The 16,462-nt window shown below is 34.4% G+C and overlaps 1 protein-coding gene across 1 annotated transcript in view; it reads right to left on the bottom strand.

Annotated features, from left to right (window-relative positions):
• Nucleotides 1-16,462, bottom strand: part of POF1B (POF1B actin binding protein) — a 223,606-nt gene that overhangs the window by 20,984 nt on the left and 186,160 nt on the right. The window contains exons 10-14 of the mRNA XM_058291189.2: nucleotides 6,872-6,985; nucleotides 5,905-6,057; nucleotides 5,420-5,539; nucleotides 3,015-3,143; nucleotides 2,130-2,212 (exon numbers count right to left, since the gene is read on the bottom strand). Coding sequence (XP_058147172.1) covers nucleotides 2,130-2,212; nucleotides 3,015-3,143; nucleotides 5,420-5,539; nucleotides 5,905-6,057; nucleotides 6,872-6,985 — 599 coding nt within the window. The remainder of the gene's footprint in view (nucleotides 1-2,129; nucleotides 2,213-3,014; nucleotides 3,144-5,419; nucleotides 5,540-5,904; nucleotides 6,058-6,871; nucleotides 6,986-16,462) is intronic.

Raw genomic sequence — 16,462 nt, forward strand, 5'->3', positions numbered from 1 at the left:
TCATCAATTGATATTATTCATAGAGGACAATATGGGAGGGGGAAGAGGTCAGTTACATGGGAATCCCTTGTATTTTTTATGTAACTTTTCTGCAATCTAAAACTGCTCTAAAAATAAAGCTTATTATTGTGAAAAAGAAATTCTGAGATTGACAAGTATAATGACTGATACTATAATTTCACTTGAAGGACTAAGCAGAAGATTTCAGCAGGAAGAAGCAGCAAACTTGAATATAGGACAAATGGAATTGTCCAGTTTGAGTAATAGAAAAAAAAATGAATAAACGAAAATAAGCAGAAACTCAGAGAACTTTGGGGCACCATAAGCACTGAATATTCTCATTTTGGGAATCCTACTTGAAAAAGAGTGGAAGGGTAGCAGAAAGAATCTGTGAAGAAACAATCTCTGAGAAATTCCCAAATTTGATGTAAAACATCAATCTACACATCCAAGTAGCTCAACTCAAAGTAGGATGAAATCAAAGATATTTTACACCTTGACACATAATGATCAAAATCAAAGTCAAAGAAAAAGTGAGACTTTTGAAGTCAGGAAGAGAGAATAACTTATAGTTTAAGAGGGATCCGCAAAAATCTTATTTCTTATCAGAAATCAGGGAGACCAGAATGCAGTAGAATGACATATTCAAAGTACTGAAAGAAAAATCTATCAACCAAGAGTTCTTTATACCGCAAAACTGTTTCAAAAAATGAAGCAGCAGTGCTTCAAAATGTATTCACCAAATGCAATGAATGTGCCACAATGATGAAAGAGGAAAATAATAAATTCTTGCACAGCAAAATCTGAGAATTCATCATTAGTAAACCTGCCCTACAGTAACTACTAGAGGGAGTCCTTCAGCATGGAAAATGAGGACACTAAACAGTATCTCAAATCCATATGAAAAAAATAAAGATGACCAAAAAAAGTAACTATGTACTTAAATATAAAAGAAATTTTCTCTATTTTTCTATTAGCTGTTCCATTTATTTCTGTTTTAGTCTTTATTTCATGTTTCATCTTCTTGCTTTGGATTGTTATTCTTTTCTTTTTCAGACTGCTCATTGCAAATGTATAGAATTACACTTTAGTTACTAAAGAAATACAAATCAAAACCATAATGAGATACCACTTTTCATCCACTAAAACGACTCTAATCTAAGAGATGGACAATAATAAGTGTTGACAAAGATCTGAAGGATTGGAATTTTCATATTCTGCTGGTGAGAACATAATATGTTGCAGCTGCTTTGTAAAACAGTCTGGCAGTTCCTCAAAAATTCTATACAGAATTACACTGTGACTCAGCAACTCCACTCCTAGGTGTATACTCAAGAGAAATGAACACATATGTCAACACAAAAAATTGTACATGGATGTTCATTACAGCTTTATTCATAATAGCCAACAATTGGATACAATCCAAATATTTATCAACTATTGAATAGAGCAATAAATAGGATATCACTTAGCAAGAAAAAATAATGAAGTACTATTGCATGCTAAAGCATAACTCTTGAAAGCATTATGCTAAGTGAAAGAATCCAGTCTCAAAGACAACAATATTGTATGATTCCAATTATATGAAATATCTAAACTAGACTTTTGCTGAAACTGTTCATGAAGAGTTACTTTCTATTGGATTTTTCTAAGTTTCTGGACTATAACCTGTGGTCATATTGCTATCATGAAGGGAGATCCTACTTGAGAAAGAAACCTACACAGTGAAGAGGAGATACAAAAGATAAAGACAGATTTCTGAAGACATCTTTTGAGCACATGAATCCGTCTGGACTTGAGGCAGTTTAAGTTAGTGAATAAATTCTTTCCCAGTTTAAGTTGAGTTTCTGTCACACACAACTACAAGAACCTTGTATAATACAGTTGTTTAAACAATCAAATATTTTACTTTTCACTTCCAAAGTATTTAATATATTGTACACACAGAAAAGGTGTGATACAGAATTTTTTGACTGTAATAGGAAAGTTATTTGTAATTATTGATTTTTCAATGGAATGAATCAGAAAACACCAATCTCCATCTAAAGGTGTATATGAATCAAACACAAATAACTTGGATTATATAATAACCAAAGCCATATTCAAATTTAATTTTAAAAACACATTACTTTTTCGTGGTAATAGTAGTCCTTCCACCACTGGAGTGCTGGTTATGAGATGAATATATTTCTTGTCTCAGCTTGGAGATTTCCTTATAAATAAAAGACAACATTATCACTCAAAGAAAAGTAGAAATATGAGGTAAGAAGTATGTTTAGTCGGTTAACAAAGTTACTAAGAAATATTTTTCCCCCTTTCCTTTTTTTCAGTCTTGAGTCAAGAAAGTTCTAACATCACTTTTTAAAAACCACACAGTCTTGTTTCAGGATACTTTATAAGTTACATCACATACCTATCCAGGGATCCTATGACTGGCGTAGAATTTGTATATTTGGATGAAAACACGAGAGTGGAAGGGCATGGTTTTTAAGATAAAGATGTAAACATTTTTGCCCTCAAAATTTGAACAGTATGGTCATAGCAGAAAAGTATTGAAGTTTAAATATGGAAGTAGGTATTAGTTCCTAACAGAGAGTTTACCATTGAATTTTATTACAAGCACCATTTGTTCAATAATAGCAATATAATATTAAGCACCAGTTTTGATATTTCCTTAAGTACTTGCATGGTGAGAGGAATATAACAATCCCGTGCTGAAGCAACTCACAAACTAGTAAAGTCCTCACATTCTTATTGTGATTTCCACTGCTAATAAAATCAATGTCTTAAAAAATCCAATGTACCATAGCATTTAGTTTTGCTTCAATTCTAGCTTTTATTTGAATTATTACTCTTGAAATATGAATCTTCTACTTCTTCACAAGCAATTAACATTCTACTTCATGTAATAAAGTGAGTCATGGAAATTTGTCCTTTTCTAGTCCATGGGAAGTATTTATTGTACATGACTGTATAGTATTGTTCCTTTCTGCTCCTACCCTTTTCTCTCTTACCACTGACTGATTCTTGATAATGGAATCCTTCTCTTCCAGCAAGCTTGTCAGTTCATGAAGCTTAAACTGGAAGTCACTGCAACTTCCTTCTCTTCTTGATACATCTTTTTGGTACTGGTTTAATTGGGTCTAAGGATTTAAAAAAGAATGAGCATTATTATAATCCTCGTTTATAAATTAGGTAACTGAGTTCCAGATAGGTTAAATGCCACAGAATCACACAATTAGTTATGAAATGAAGAGCAAAATATGAATAGTTATAAAGATCTATAAAATTTTAAATGGAAAATATGGATTGAAATACCAGTTAGGAATTTCATTTTTGAAAGATGTATTTGCTATTTTGGGGTAAGCAATACCTAAGTAACTGTCCTAAATAACAAGAATTAACATAACCTAAAAACAAAACTCAGAAATATACATTACTGCAAATAGTAATTAAGGAAAATTCAATATTAATAACTAATATTATATCGTGATTTACCATTCACAGAATATTTATTCTGCATGCTTTATCTCTGTCTTCATGGCAACACTGTAAGAGAAATATTATAATCCTCATTTACAAAACCATAAATGAGTTCCAGAGACGATAAGGTGACACAGCCACACAGCTAAGTAAGTAACATAGGTACAACTCCAGGTCTTTTTACTTCAAATCTTACACATTTTTTACTTTATCACATTCTCTGCATAAGTAACTATTGGGAGGATCTCACTGACTGCCACAGTAAACAGTGCCTGAAGCATGGGTGATCTTGAAGTCTCTAGAGGCATCTAGACATTGTGCGCAGGGATGAGAACCTCAGGAAATTGGCATCCCATCAGTGAGCCTTACTTTGGAATATATGACAACCTATCTCCCCAATATATCACAGTTAGACTCATTTATAATTTTCCTACACATGACTCTTCTGCCCCAATTATTTGAACTTATAATTAGCACTATACCCATTAAATATGTATCCAAGAGACTTAAGTCTTTTGGCTGTTCATTTGCCAGTTGATCCCTGAATCTCAGCAGAGTTGCAGCCCACACCTGCTCTCTGGTTCATTGGATTCACCCAGGTCAACTAAGAAAAGGATGATGATGGACAACGCCCATCCTCCAAAACAGAGAGCAACTACAACTGCAAGCAAGACAGTTACTTCCATCTGCCCCATAAGATCTAAATCCCCTCTCAACAGGAAGCAGAGTGGGCATCACCATTCTCAAATCTTTAGGATTAAGGAATGAATGAACATAAGAGGGTAATGCATTTGCGAATTAAAGTAAACTTATTGTTATTCTGGTAATGGAGGAACTTGTAACATTCATGAGAAGACAGTGGTCACCATATGTTCTGTGGATAGAGAGAGGGAAGAGTGGGTGTAACACAGAGCATTTTTGGGATATCGGAATTGTTCTGCGTGATATTGCAATGATGGATATAAGCTGTAATTCATTTTGTCAAAACCTGTAAAATTGTACAGTACAAAGTATAAACCATAATGTAAACTGCAGACCATAGTTAGTAACAGTGCTTCAATATGTGTTCATCAGTTGTAACAAATGTACCACAGTAATGAAAGATGTTAATGCAGGAAAGTGTGGGAGGGAGAGGGGGTGGGTAATATGGGCATCCCCTTTATTTTTATGTAACTTTTATATAACCTAAAACTCCTTTAAAAATAAAGGTAAAATTATTATTAGTACCATTAGAATGGAAACCAGTGGAAGAAATCTTCTGGAAGATTTGGTAGACTTCTGAACAAATTATGCTTTTTTGGGGGGAGGGTAAAGATTTCACAGTGGTATTTGGAGAGAAAAATCTGTGGTTAGTTTTGTCCATTAAAATACTTACCATACCTAACTACATTTAGGAATCAGTAAATTAAGGGTTAGACGAAATTAATTTGAGTTAGTTTTTATTACAAGATAAAACAATGTATACATAGTCCCACAAATATCATTTGCACCATTTTTACAGGTACAAAAATTCAAAAACTTCACAGTTTTTATCCTCTTGTTTGGTAATCCTTGTTGTGCAAGGTCCTTCAGAGTTAAGTGAAGATTTTTATGAATCTAACTCTGGCTTTGCTGGAAATCTTAAATGTTGCTCATGCCTGCATAAGCAAGTTTTAGGCAAGGATCATAAAGGGTCTTCCCACAAAAGGAAAACAAAGAAAATATTGAACTTTATGTCCTCTTTTACTTTCCTAGAAAAGATTTATCTAAATTAGAAATCAATTTAGCGATGATATTCTTTACACAATTACATATATTTAAAATGAAATATTCTATGGCATAGTCCTAAAACTTTACCTTCAATTGGATTTTTTTCTTGCTTTAAATGTGAAAACATCATTATCATTTAGAAAGTTTGCGTTGACTTGTATGTTTATGCAATGCAGAATCAACATACCCTTAGCTTGCAGATTTCTCTATCTTTATCCATTCTCAAGTTTTTTACCATCTCCATGTAATGGTTGTTAATCTCATCCATTTTAGCCTGAAGTATTGCGCCTGTGCAAGTCTCAGAAACCTACACAACACAAAATAATTTTCTGTAATTGTATGTTTATGAATGAAATATATATTATATTACAATGCTTATTATTAGGTGAAGAACATATGGTTAAATGAGACATTGAAATAATGAGAGTGATTTTCAGAAAGTGCATTATACAGCTCAAAAGATGGTAAAAGAACTAACGATGTGTGATCTCAGAAAGTAGAACATGTATTTCCTTAAAGTAGATAAACCATGTATGTGTGGGGGGTACAGTATGTGTATAAGTGTGTATGTATTATTTTTTATATATCTTTAATATTGCCAAACACTAGGCAATATTATATAAAATGATATAACAAAGGCAATAATGTATATGTAAAACAAAAATTTAATACCTGAATTCTAAGGTTTTTATTCTCTTGTTCTAAATTACATTTACAATATTCCAGTTCTTTTAGTCTATATTCCATGTCTGACAGTGTGTGTTGAAGAGAGAGATTGTTTTCTTCCAATGCCTGGCATTTCGAACTTGAGTCTTGAAGTCCTTGCTGTAAGACACAAGTGCATAAGACAAATGCATTCTACTTTTTATGGGGGGGCGGGTGGAGTAGTGCTCTTTTGGTTAGTTCATTCAGTATATCAATAAAATATATTTTCTATGCACGCATTTCTTACATTTTTGCCACTAGATGAAGTTGAATCAGTCATGCAACCTACTAGATCCTTGTCCCTTTACTGATTTGCCTGTCTTGTGTGAGAGGGAATCAAGACTAGATGAATTTTCAGTGTCCTGTTTAGCAATCTGACTCCTGCTGCTCTTTGACAGTTCTGTATCCTACCCTCTAGTAGACACCAAAATGACATACACCTGATTGTTTTTGTGACAACTGGAAACTGAATGAGAATTTGGGACTACCATTCTATTGAAGATTAGGAAGGGGTGAGCTTTAGAAACTCATCAGAATTGCCTAGGAATAATCTCTGCTAAGACATCTAAAAAATTCTAGATTTCATTCATTCATTTATTCAATGCACAAACATGTTGAGACCTATGAAACTTTTTTCATGAACCCATTAGTATATTGAATGAATGAGTGAACATATATTTTCAATATTTATACAATTCTTGTCATCCATGAGCAATATAATTGTGCAGGTTATACACTTTATTTCAAAAATACATAAGATTATGTTTTCTGAGAGGGTTTTCAATCATTGAAATAGAAAAGCTGTGCAATTCTCATATAGCTAAATTTTTCCATCAAAATTTAATTCTACCTTTCTTGATTGTATCTCATAACATCAATGTTCCAGTAATTGTACAAATGAAAAATCTTTTAATTAATAAAAACATAAAATTACCTGCTGCTGGCGATTATTGGCTCTCACAGATCCCAAGAGTTCTTCATACTCTTTTATTTGAATTTCTTTGAATGCCAAATCTTTCTCAAGTCTTATCTTGTCATTTTCCAGTGACTAAACATATAAAGTATTTGGTATGGCACATGGTTACAAAAACTTGTAAAGAATCACATAATATAAAGACTTGTTTTACATTGAAAGAGTTAGGTAGGTATTTTATTTATTTATTTTTACTTAATTAAGCAGAATTCTTAAAAAGTTAAGCAAAACATGGAACAGAAATTGATTGAAAAACTAAGAAATCTGTGTTTCAAGAGACATCTTGATGGATTGATTATACACAAAAAAGCAGAATCTTTTGAATTATTTTAACATTTTTGCCCACCCTACAAAGACCCTTTAATTCCAGCAGTTAGTGAATTTTTGATGAGGCTACATGTGTTCACTGGAACCCAGAAAAAAAAAACACTCCAATTTCACAAGGAGTTATTCAGTGTATGGAAAGCATTCCAAATGTACCTAGCTGGCAGCACCAAGAGTATCAATTAAAATGAAGAAGAGCAGAGTTCAAATTTTTGTACAAAGAAGTTTTTAAGTTATTATGTTTGAAGAAAAATTCAGAGCATGCTTTATTATTGCAGAGGATGGGGGGAATTCATTGATTCAACGAGTAAAATTATTGTAATTTTGCAAACTACTCCTGGGCTTTAAGCATTAAATCACATTTGTGGTAACCTCAAATAATGGAGGCACAGCCAAAATGCTTTCATTTACGCATTGGGCAGCTCTTTTCTCCTCTTTCCTCAACCCCATTTAACTGTTTCAAGAATATAATTCAGTTCGATCCTGGTGAGTTTAATAATGTTTTATTAAATTTTAAAATGGCAGACTGAATGCCATGATTTCTTTGTTAGGAATCTATGAACTAAAAAGGCTGTGAATCTTAGATTCCTAACACAGAAAGGTTGTGGAGGGGGTATTCTGGTAATATGGCCAATGGGGTAGACAGATAAAGCTTAGCTCTTATTAAAAAAACTGAGAGGGAGTCAATGGCTGCCTTGGTGACATGCTTAAACATACAGCATACCAGGACACTGTTTCACAACTAAAGGAAGATTTGGGGACAGAGAAGAGGAAGCTGAAACACCAAACAGTGAGTTATTGATCCTCCAGGGTCCCAGGAAGGACTCCTCTCCCTGTCCCTAAAATATCAAGCAAGGCTAAAACTCCTGGAAAATAATATCTAAGAGGAGAACAGAGTTCTTCCTCCCTGCCAGCACCTGTAAATATACAGACAGTGGGGGAGGGGGTGCCCTGGGTCATTTAGGAGGGTGCTGGAAAGAAAAGGATACTGGCAAAAAATCTTTATTTTCTCCACCTGTGGCTGGAAGTGGCACTTTTACCCAGCCTTAGGACAAACAGCCTAAGTGGAAGCGCCTGCTTCTCCTCCAAAGGGAGTGTGGTGGCAACCTCCCTGGGAGGAGAGGATTCAGGAAGGGTGGAGAGTAGTCTCTTTGCAGTAATTTTAACCAGCTGAGCCTCCCTTGGGTGTTGGAAGGAACCCTGAACTGACAGGGATAGGGGAGGGGATCTCCTCAGGCATGCTGCCAGGCTAAGGATCCTAGGTAAAGAGAGGAATTATATCAGAGAGAGGGGGATTGCCTCAGGCAGGCTGATCTCAGGCAGGCTGACAAGCCTAGCAGCCTAGGTATAGGAGGCAGAGATAATAGGCAGGGAATAAGAGCTGATAGGTTTCTGAAAACTCTTTCTAATCTAAGAAGGTATGTTAGAAGAGCTCTTGCCTAGCATATAAAAGGTCTCTGATTTGATCCCCAACCCCTCATGTTTATCGAGCATCCAGTGAAACTTTACGATAGGGAACATATTGACATCTTCTTTGTAATAGCTTTTATTGGATCTTTTTTTTTTTTAAAAAAAAAAAGGTTCCTTTTTTAGTTTCCTTATTTTACTCACTTAAACCTAGCTTAAAACCTGCAGGTCGATTGCTGAAAAGCAACGGCCTGAGAAGATTACTAGGGGTCCAAGAGAAAAGGCAGTTTTTCTGTGTTTATCTTGGATTTTTTATCCTTTTCCTGCCTTATTCTTTTTTTTCTTTTTCTTAAAAAAACAAAAAACAAAAAAGAATAAAATGAGTAGCTACTGTCTTGATTTCTTGTTGTTGTTGTATTCCCCTTCCCTTTGTTTTTCTGTCTTAGTTTTTTCTCTCTTTCTTTTGTTTCCAAATTTTCTCTACCTATGCTATATCTTTTCCCTCCTTTATCCTCTTATTTTCTGCTTTCTGTTTTTCTTTCCTTCCATCTCTTTGGGCTTGGTCGTCAATTTTTCTTGTACTTATTTCTTTATCTCTCCTACTTTCTCTCTGTTTTATTTTCTCTTTTTAAATTTCTTTTCTTCTTTCTTTCCTTCTCTCATCTACTTTTCCTTTTCCTCTCTTCTCATCATTCTGTACTTCTAATTCATTCTATATTTTTTCCATTCTGTTTCATGTTTCATTGTTTCAATTTGAATTTTCTAATCTTATTCTTCTGTACTTCTTGCTTGGATTAATTTTTCAACTGCCTACATCTTGTACAGTCCCTCTCCTACCTTTTACTATTATCACTACTATTACTCATTCTCTCTTCCTATCTCTTCCTTTTTCTCTGGTACAAACATTTTTTCCCTCTAGTTAATTTTTAATTATATTTTATAAAAAGTCTTATGTATGCAATATTACCCATATTCATATTTCACTATAAATGACATAGGTTTCACTATGTTTTACAGTTGCATTTTACATTTTTTAGCTTTCATTCTAGTAATAGAAGTGACCTTAGACATTCCCTTTAATGCACTGTCATACCCATATATATGTCTGCTTGTTACAAACACTCTGATGTGCTTTCACCACTTCTTTCATTTCCAAAGATTTACAAACTACCTTTTTACTAATTCTGCACAGATTAATCCTGAAGTTTCTATTCTGTTTCTTCATTCTATTTTCTGGTGATCTATTTTCCAGTTATTAAGTCAATAACTTTATACAATATATTTAGTTCATAAGAGAGCAATCACAGTATTTGTCCTTTTGTATCTGGCTTGCTTCTCTCAACATAATGTATGCCAAATTTATCCGTTTTGTCATATGTTCCTGACATCATTTCTTCTTACAGCTGCATAATATTCCCTCTTGTGTATACACCACAATTTGTTTATCCATTCATTGGTTGATTGACACCTAAGTTGTTTAAATCTTAGGATAATTGTGAATAATGCTGCCATGAACATCATTTTTCATTTCTTCTGGGTATATATCTAGTAATGGTATTGCCAGGTCACATGACAAGACTATATTAGACTACCAAACAGTCCTTCACAGTAGCTATAGTATTTGACTTTCCTCCCAAGAGTGAATAAGCATTCTGATCTTTCCACATCCTTTCAAACACTTGCAGCTTTTCAACATTTTAATAATGGCCACTCTAATATGTGTGAAATGGTATCTCATTGTAGTTTTGGTTTACATTTCCATACTCACTAGTAATGTTGAACATTTTTTTCATGTATTTGTTCACCACTTGTGTTTCTTCTTTGTACAATTGGCTCTTCAAGTCGTTTGCCATTTTAAAATTTGGTTGCTTGCCTTTTATTATTGAATTGTAATCTCTCTTTTATATAATGGAAATTATACCTTTATTGGATACATTACTGTCAAATATTTTATCCCATTGATTCGGCTGCATTTTCCCACTTTTGATGAAGTCCTTTGAGGTGCAAAAGTGCTTAATTTTGAGGAGGTCATATTTGTCCTTTTTCTTTTATTGCTTGAGCTTTGAGTACAATGTTTAAGAAACTACCACCTACTATAAGGTGTTCAAGTTGTTTTGCTATTGTGGACACAAATATCCAAGATTTTAAAATAGAGAAAGAAGTTAGAGGACTCTGATTTACTGAACTACATTGTTAAATACAGCAAAATACTGGCATAAAGACCAATGGATCCAAACTGATAACTCAGAAAGAGACTCTCACATTTACAGTCCCAGGATTTTATACAAGGCTCACAGCCTCCCACTTAGGTCAGAACAGTCTCTTCACAAATGGTGCTGGAAGAACTGGATATCCATATCCAAAAGAATGAGAAAGGACCCATATCTCTCACACTTTACACAAAAATCTACTCAAATTGGATCAAGGACCTAAATATAAAAGTGACAGCCATAAAACTCCCACAAACATTTTTTTCAAGGGAAAAAAAAATGGCAAGGAAACAGAATATGAGGAATTAAGTGTCAAAGTGAAACCTTACCACATTAAAATCAACGGAGTAAAACCATAGAGCAGAGAGAGAAACAAATCAACTGAATAAAAACACCAAGATAAACAGAGACTAGGTACCAACAAAAAAGTACAAGCCACACTAAGAAAAGGGAAGACATGGCCCAGTCTAATGAAAAAAAAAATAAAACAAACAAACAAAAACATGAGGAGAAGCAGAACATGCAACAACTAATCAGAACTGTCCAAACAAATATCATGAATCAACCTAAGGAAGTTAAGGAAGAGATTAAGCATATTACACTGTAAACTATAATCCAGGTGGGGCAGCAGTGCTTCAAAATGTATTAACCAAATGCAATGAATGTGACACAATCATGAAAGAGGTTGATGATGTGGGAGGAGTGGGGGGGTTGGGGTATGGGGTATATGGGAACCTCTTACATTTTTTAATGTAACATTTTTAAAAAGACAACAAAAAAGGGCAAAGAAAGAAGACACTAGTAGAACACACTGAAGAAATTGAAAACATACATAAAATGATACTAGATTTGCTGGTGATGAATAGCATGATCCAAGAAATAAAAATCAAATGGAAGCACAAAACAGCAGATTTGATCAAGCAGAGGAAAGAATTAGTGATGTGGAAGACAGTACATCTGGAATCAGATAATAGAACAGATAAATAAAAAGATATAAAATATCCAGCAGTTACTCAGGGACTTGAATGACATCACAAAATGCACAAACATATGCATTATAGTCACTCCAGAGGGAGAAGAGAAGGGAAAGGGGACACAGGATTGTTGGAAGAAATAATAGCTGAAAACTTCCCAACTCTATTGAAGGAGATGGATGTACATATCCAAGAAGCATAGTACATCCCAAAGAGCATATATCACAACAGGCCTACTCCAAGACATATACTTGTCATATTTTCCAATGCTCAAGGCAAAGAGAGAATACTGAAAGCAGGAAGAGAAAAGAGAATTATCACACACAAGGCAAGCTCAATAAGATAAGGCACTGATTTCTCATCTGAAATAATGGAGGCAAGAAGGCAGTGTTATGGCATAATTAAGGTGCTAAAAAAACACACAACTTCCAGCCATGAATTCTCTATCCAGCAAAACTGGCATTCAAAAATGAGCGAGAGTTCAAAATATTCACAGACAAATAGAATCTAAAAAAGTATGTTAATAAGAAACCTGCATTCAAGAAATACTAAAGGGAGTTCTGCAGTTTGAAAGGCACAAACAGGAGAGACAGAATTGGAGGAGAGTGTAAGACAACTAAAAGGAAAAAAGGAGTAAAAAAAATCAATATATGACATACATAAATCCAAAGAAAATATGGCAAATCTAAGTAATTCTATTACAATAACACTGGATGTTAATGGACAACACTCACCAGTCAAGAGACACAGACTGACAAAAAGGATAAATAAATATTACCCATCTATGTGCAGTCTCCAAGAAAACTACATTAGACCCAGGGATTCAAGAAGGCTGAAAGTGAATGGTTGGAAAACAATTTTACAAGAAAACAGTAACCAAAAAAGTGCGGGAGTAGCTATACTAATATTGTACAACATACACTTTAAATGCAAAACTATTGTAAGAGACAAAGAAGGACACCATATATTAACAAAAGGGGTAACCTGTTAAGAAGAAAGAACAATCATAAACATTTATGAACCTAACCAGGCACCTCAAAATACATGAGGCAAACACTGGAAAAAATAAGTGAAGAACTAAATGCCTGTACAATTAGAGTGGAGGATTTTAATACACCATTATCACCATTAGACAGAACTTCTTGACAGAGAACCAAAAACTAAACAAAGTCTTTGAATAATACAATAGAGGATCTGGACCTAATAGATATACATAGAACATAACACTCAAATATAGTGGGATATACATTCTTCTCAATAGCACATTGATCATTCTCTAAGACAGAACACACGCTAGACCAAAGAACAGCTTTCAATGAATTCAGAAAGATTGAAACTATAAAAAGTAATTTTTCTGAGGACAATGGAATGAAGCTGGAAATCAGTAAGGGGCAAAGAACCAGATTAGGCGCAAAGATACTGAAGTTAAGGAACACAGTCTTAAACAATCAGTGAGTCAGGAGGTAACTGCAAAATAAATCAGTAATTACCTTCAAATGAATGAAAATGACAACACAACATGTCAAAACCTATGTGACACAGCATATGTGGTACTGAGAGTGAAATTCATAGCTGTAAATGCATATTAAAAAAAAAGAGCTAAAATCAAAGACCTAACTGCACACCTGGAAAAATTAAAAAAGAACAACAAATTGACCCTAAAGGAAGCAGAAAGAAGGAAATAACAAAGATTAGAGCAGAACTAAATGAAATTGAAAATAAGAAAACACTAGAAACAATAATCAAAATGAAAAGTTGGTTCTTCACGAAGATCAGTTAAATATACCAAGCTCTAGCTTGGCTAAGAAAGAAAAAAAGAGAGAAGATGCAAATACACAAAATAATAAATGAGGAAGGGGATATCACCACTGGCCACACAGAAATAAAGATTATTATAAGAAGGTACTTTGAAATGTTATATGCCAATAAGATAGATAATTTAGAGGAAATGGACATGTTCCTAGAAACATATAAGAAGCCTACATTACTGAAAGAAGAAATTGACGAGCTCAACAACATAAGCACAAGTTGTGAGATAGAAGCAGCTATCATAAACCTCCCAACTAAGAAGAGTCCAGGACCAGATGGCTTCACAGGTGAATTCTACCAAGCATTCCAGAAAGAACTAACACTGGTCATGCTGAAACTCTTCCAAAAAAAGAAGTGAAAGGAACATTGCCTAGTTCATTCCATGGTGCCCACAGTGAATATTATATACAATGGTTAAACCCTAAAAGCTTTACCTCTAAGATTGTAAACAAGAAAAGGATGCCCACTACCACTGCTACTATTTAACATTGTGTTAGAAGTACTTGCTTGAACACTTAGGCAAGAAAAAGATACAAAAGGCACCCGAATTGGAAAGGAAGAAATAAAAATTTCACTATTTGCAGATGACATGATCCAATACAAAGAAAGCACTGAGAAATCTACAACAAACCTTATAGAAATTATAAATGATTTCAGTAAATTTGAAGGTTATAAGATCAATGCACAAGAATCAGTAGTATATCTCTATACCAGTAATGAGCAATCTGAAGAAGAAATCAGGAAAAAATATACCATTTACATTAGCAAATAAAAGAATCAAATACCTAGGAATAAATTTAATTAAGATGCAAATGATCTATATGCAGAAAATTACATAAGATTGCTAAAGGAAATTAAAGAAGACTTAAATAAATGAATGAATATTCCCTGTTCATGGACAGGAAGAATAAACATCATTATGATGTCTCTCCTATCTAAACTGACATACACATTTAATGCAATCCCAACAAAAATCAGCACAGCATTGAATTGGAAAAACTAGCTATGAAATTTATTTGGAAGGGCAAGAGACCCTGAATAGCCAAAGACATATTGAAATAGAAAAATGAAATCAGAGGAATCATACTACCTGACTTTAAAACATGCTACAAAGCTACAGTGGTCAAAACTGCATGGTATTGGCACAAAGATAGACAATTCTGACCAACGGAACCAAATCAAGAGTTCTGATATAGATCCTTGCATATACAATCATCTGATATTCAACAAGGCCATGAAGCCCACTCAACTGGCAGAATATGGCCTCTTAAACAAATGGTGCTTGGAGAACTGGATATCCATATCCAAAAGAATGAGAGAGGAATACCATCTCACACCTCACATAAAAATCAACTCAAGCTGGATCAAAGTTCTAAATATAAGAGCCAAGATCATAAAGACCTTGAAAGACAATGTAGGGAAGCATCTACGGGAACTTGTAATAGGAAACAATTTCATGAATATCACACCTAAGGCACGAACAGCAAAATAAAAAAATAGACAAATGGGTCCTCCTCAAAATTAAAAATGTTTGCATCTCAATGGAGTTTTTCAACAAAGTGAAAAGGCAGCCTACACAATGGGAGAAAATAATTGGTAACCATATATCTTATAGAAGACTATTATTTATCATATATAATGAAATCCTACACCTGGAAATAAAAAGTCAAACCACCCATTTAAAAAATGGGCAAATGTTTTGAACAGACACTTCTCCAAAGAAGAAATACAAATGGCTAAAAAGCACATGAAAAGATGCTCAACATCACTAGCTATTAGGGAAATGCAAATCAAAACTACTATGAGATACCAACTTACATCCATTGAAAAACAGTGGACTACAAGTGTTGCAGAGGATACAGCGGAATGGGAATCCTCATCCACTGCTGGTAAAATGTAGAATGGTGCAGCCATTGTGGACAGTTTAGTGGTACCTCAAAGAACTATCCATAGATCTGCCATATAATCCAAATATACCCAGAAGAACTGAAAGCAAGGACACAAAGAGATATATGCACACAAATGTTCATAGTGGCATTATTTGCTATTACCAAAAGTTGGAATCAATCCAAATGTTCATCAACAAATGAATGCATAAACAAAATGTGGTATATACATACAATGGAATATCACTCAGCTGTAAGAAAGAATACAATACTAACACATGGGGAGTAGCATTTTCATATGGTTATGAATTCCAAAAATATATATTAGATTATGTTTGCAATCTGGGCATGATTAAGTTATGATAGGGCTTAGATTGTGCCACAACATAAGGGCACCAAGGGGTGGGGACTCAGATAAAAGGCATGGCAAAGAGAGTTGAGGGTTTTTGATGTTGGAGTTTTGATGTTGGAGTTTGAAGCTGAAGCCTTTAACTGGAGCCCCAGGAAGTAAGCTCACAGAGGAAAGAGAAGGAAGCCACAGGAAGGGAGGAACCTAGGAAGCCTGAGCCCTAGCTGATGTCAGCAGCGATTTTGCTCCAACAATTGCAAATAGACTTTGGTGAGGGAAGTAACTTTTGCTTTATGGCCTAGTATCTGTAAACTCCTACCCCAAATAAATACCCTTTATAAAAACCAACCAAGATTGAGGCAGGGCAAGATGGTGTCTGAGTGAGTGCACCTTATAATCTCTCCTGCAAAGAAGCAGCTGAGTAGGATTGGAAACCTGCTGGACTGGGCTGTTTCAAGTATTTGCAGGGCAGGAGGTGTCTGAATATTGATTTAATGGGACAGTGACAGAGAAGATTCTTATAAAAGGTAGAATTTTGGGTCTTTTTCACAGAGATTGGGGCTGCATGTGGGACACTTCCCCCTGGGGCAGGT

Source organism: Dasypus novemcinctus, chromosome X, assembly GCF_030445035.2.
Source record: "Dasypus novemcinctus isolate mDasNov1 chromosome X, mDasNov1.1.hap2, whole genome shotgun sequence".
Taxonomy (NCBI): domain Eukaryota; kingdom Metazoa; phylum Chordata; class Mammalia; order Cingulata; family Dasypodidae; genus Dasypus; species Dasypus novemcinctus.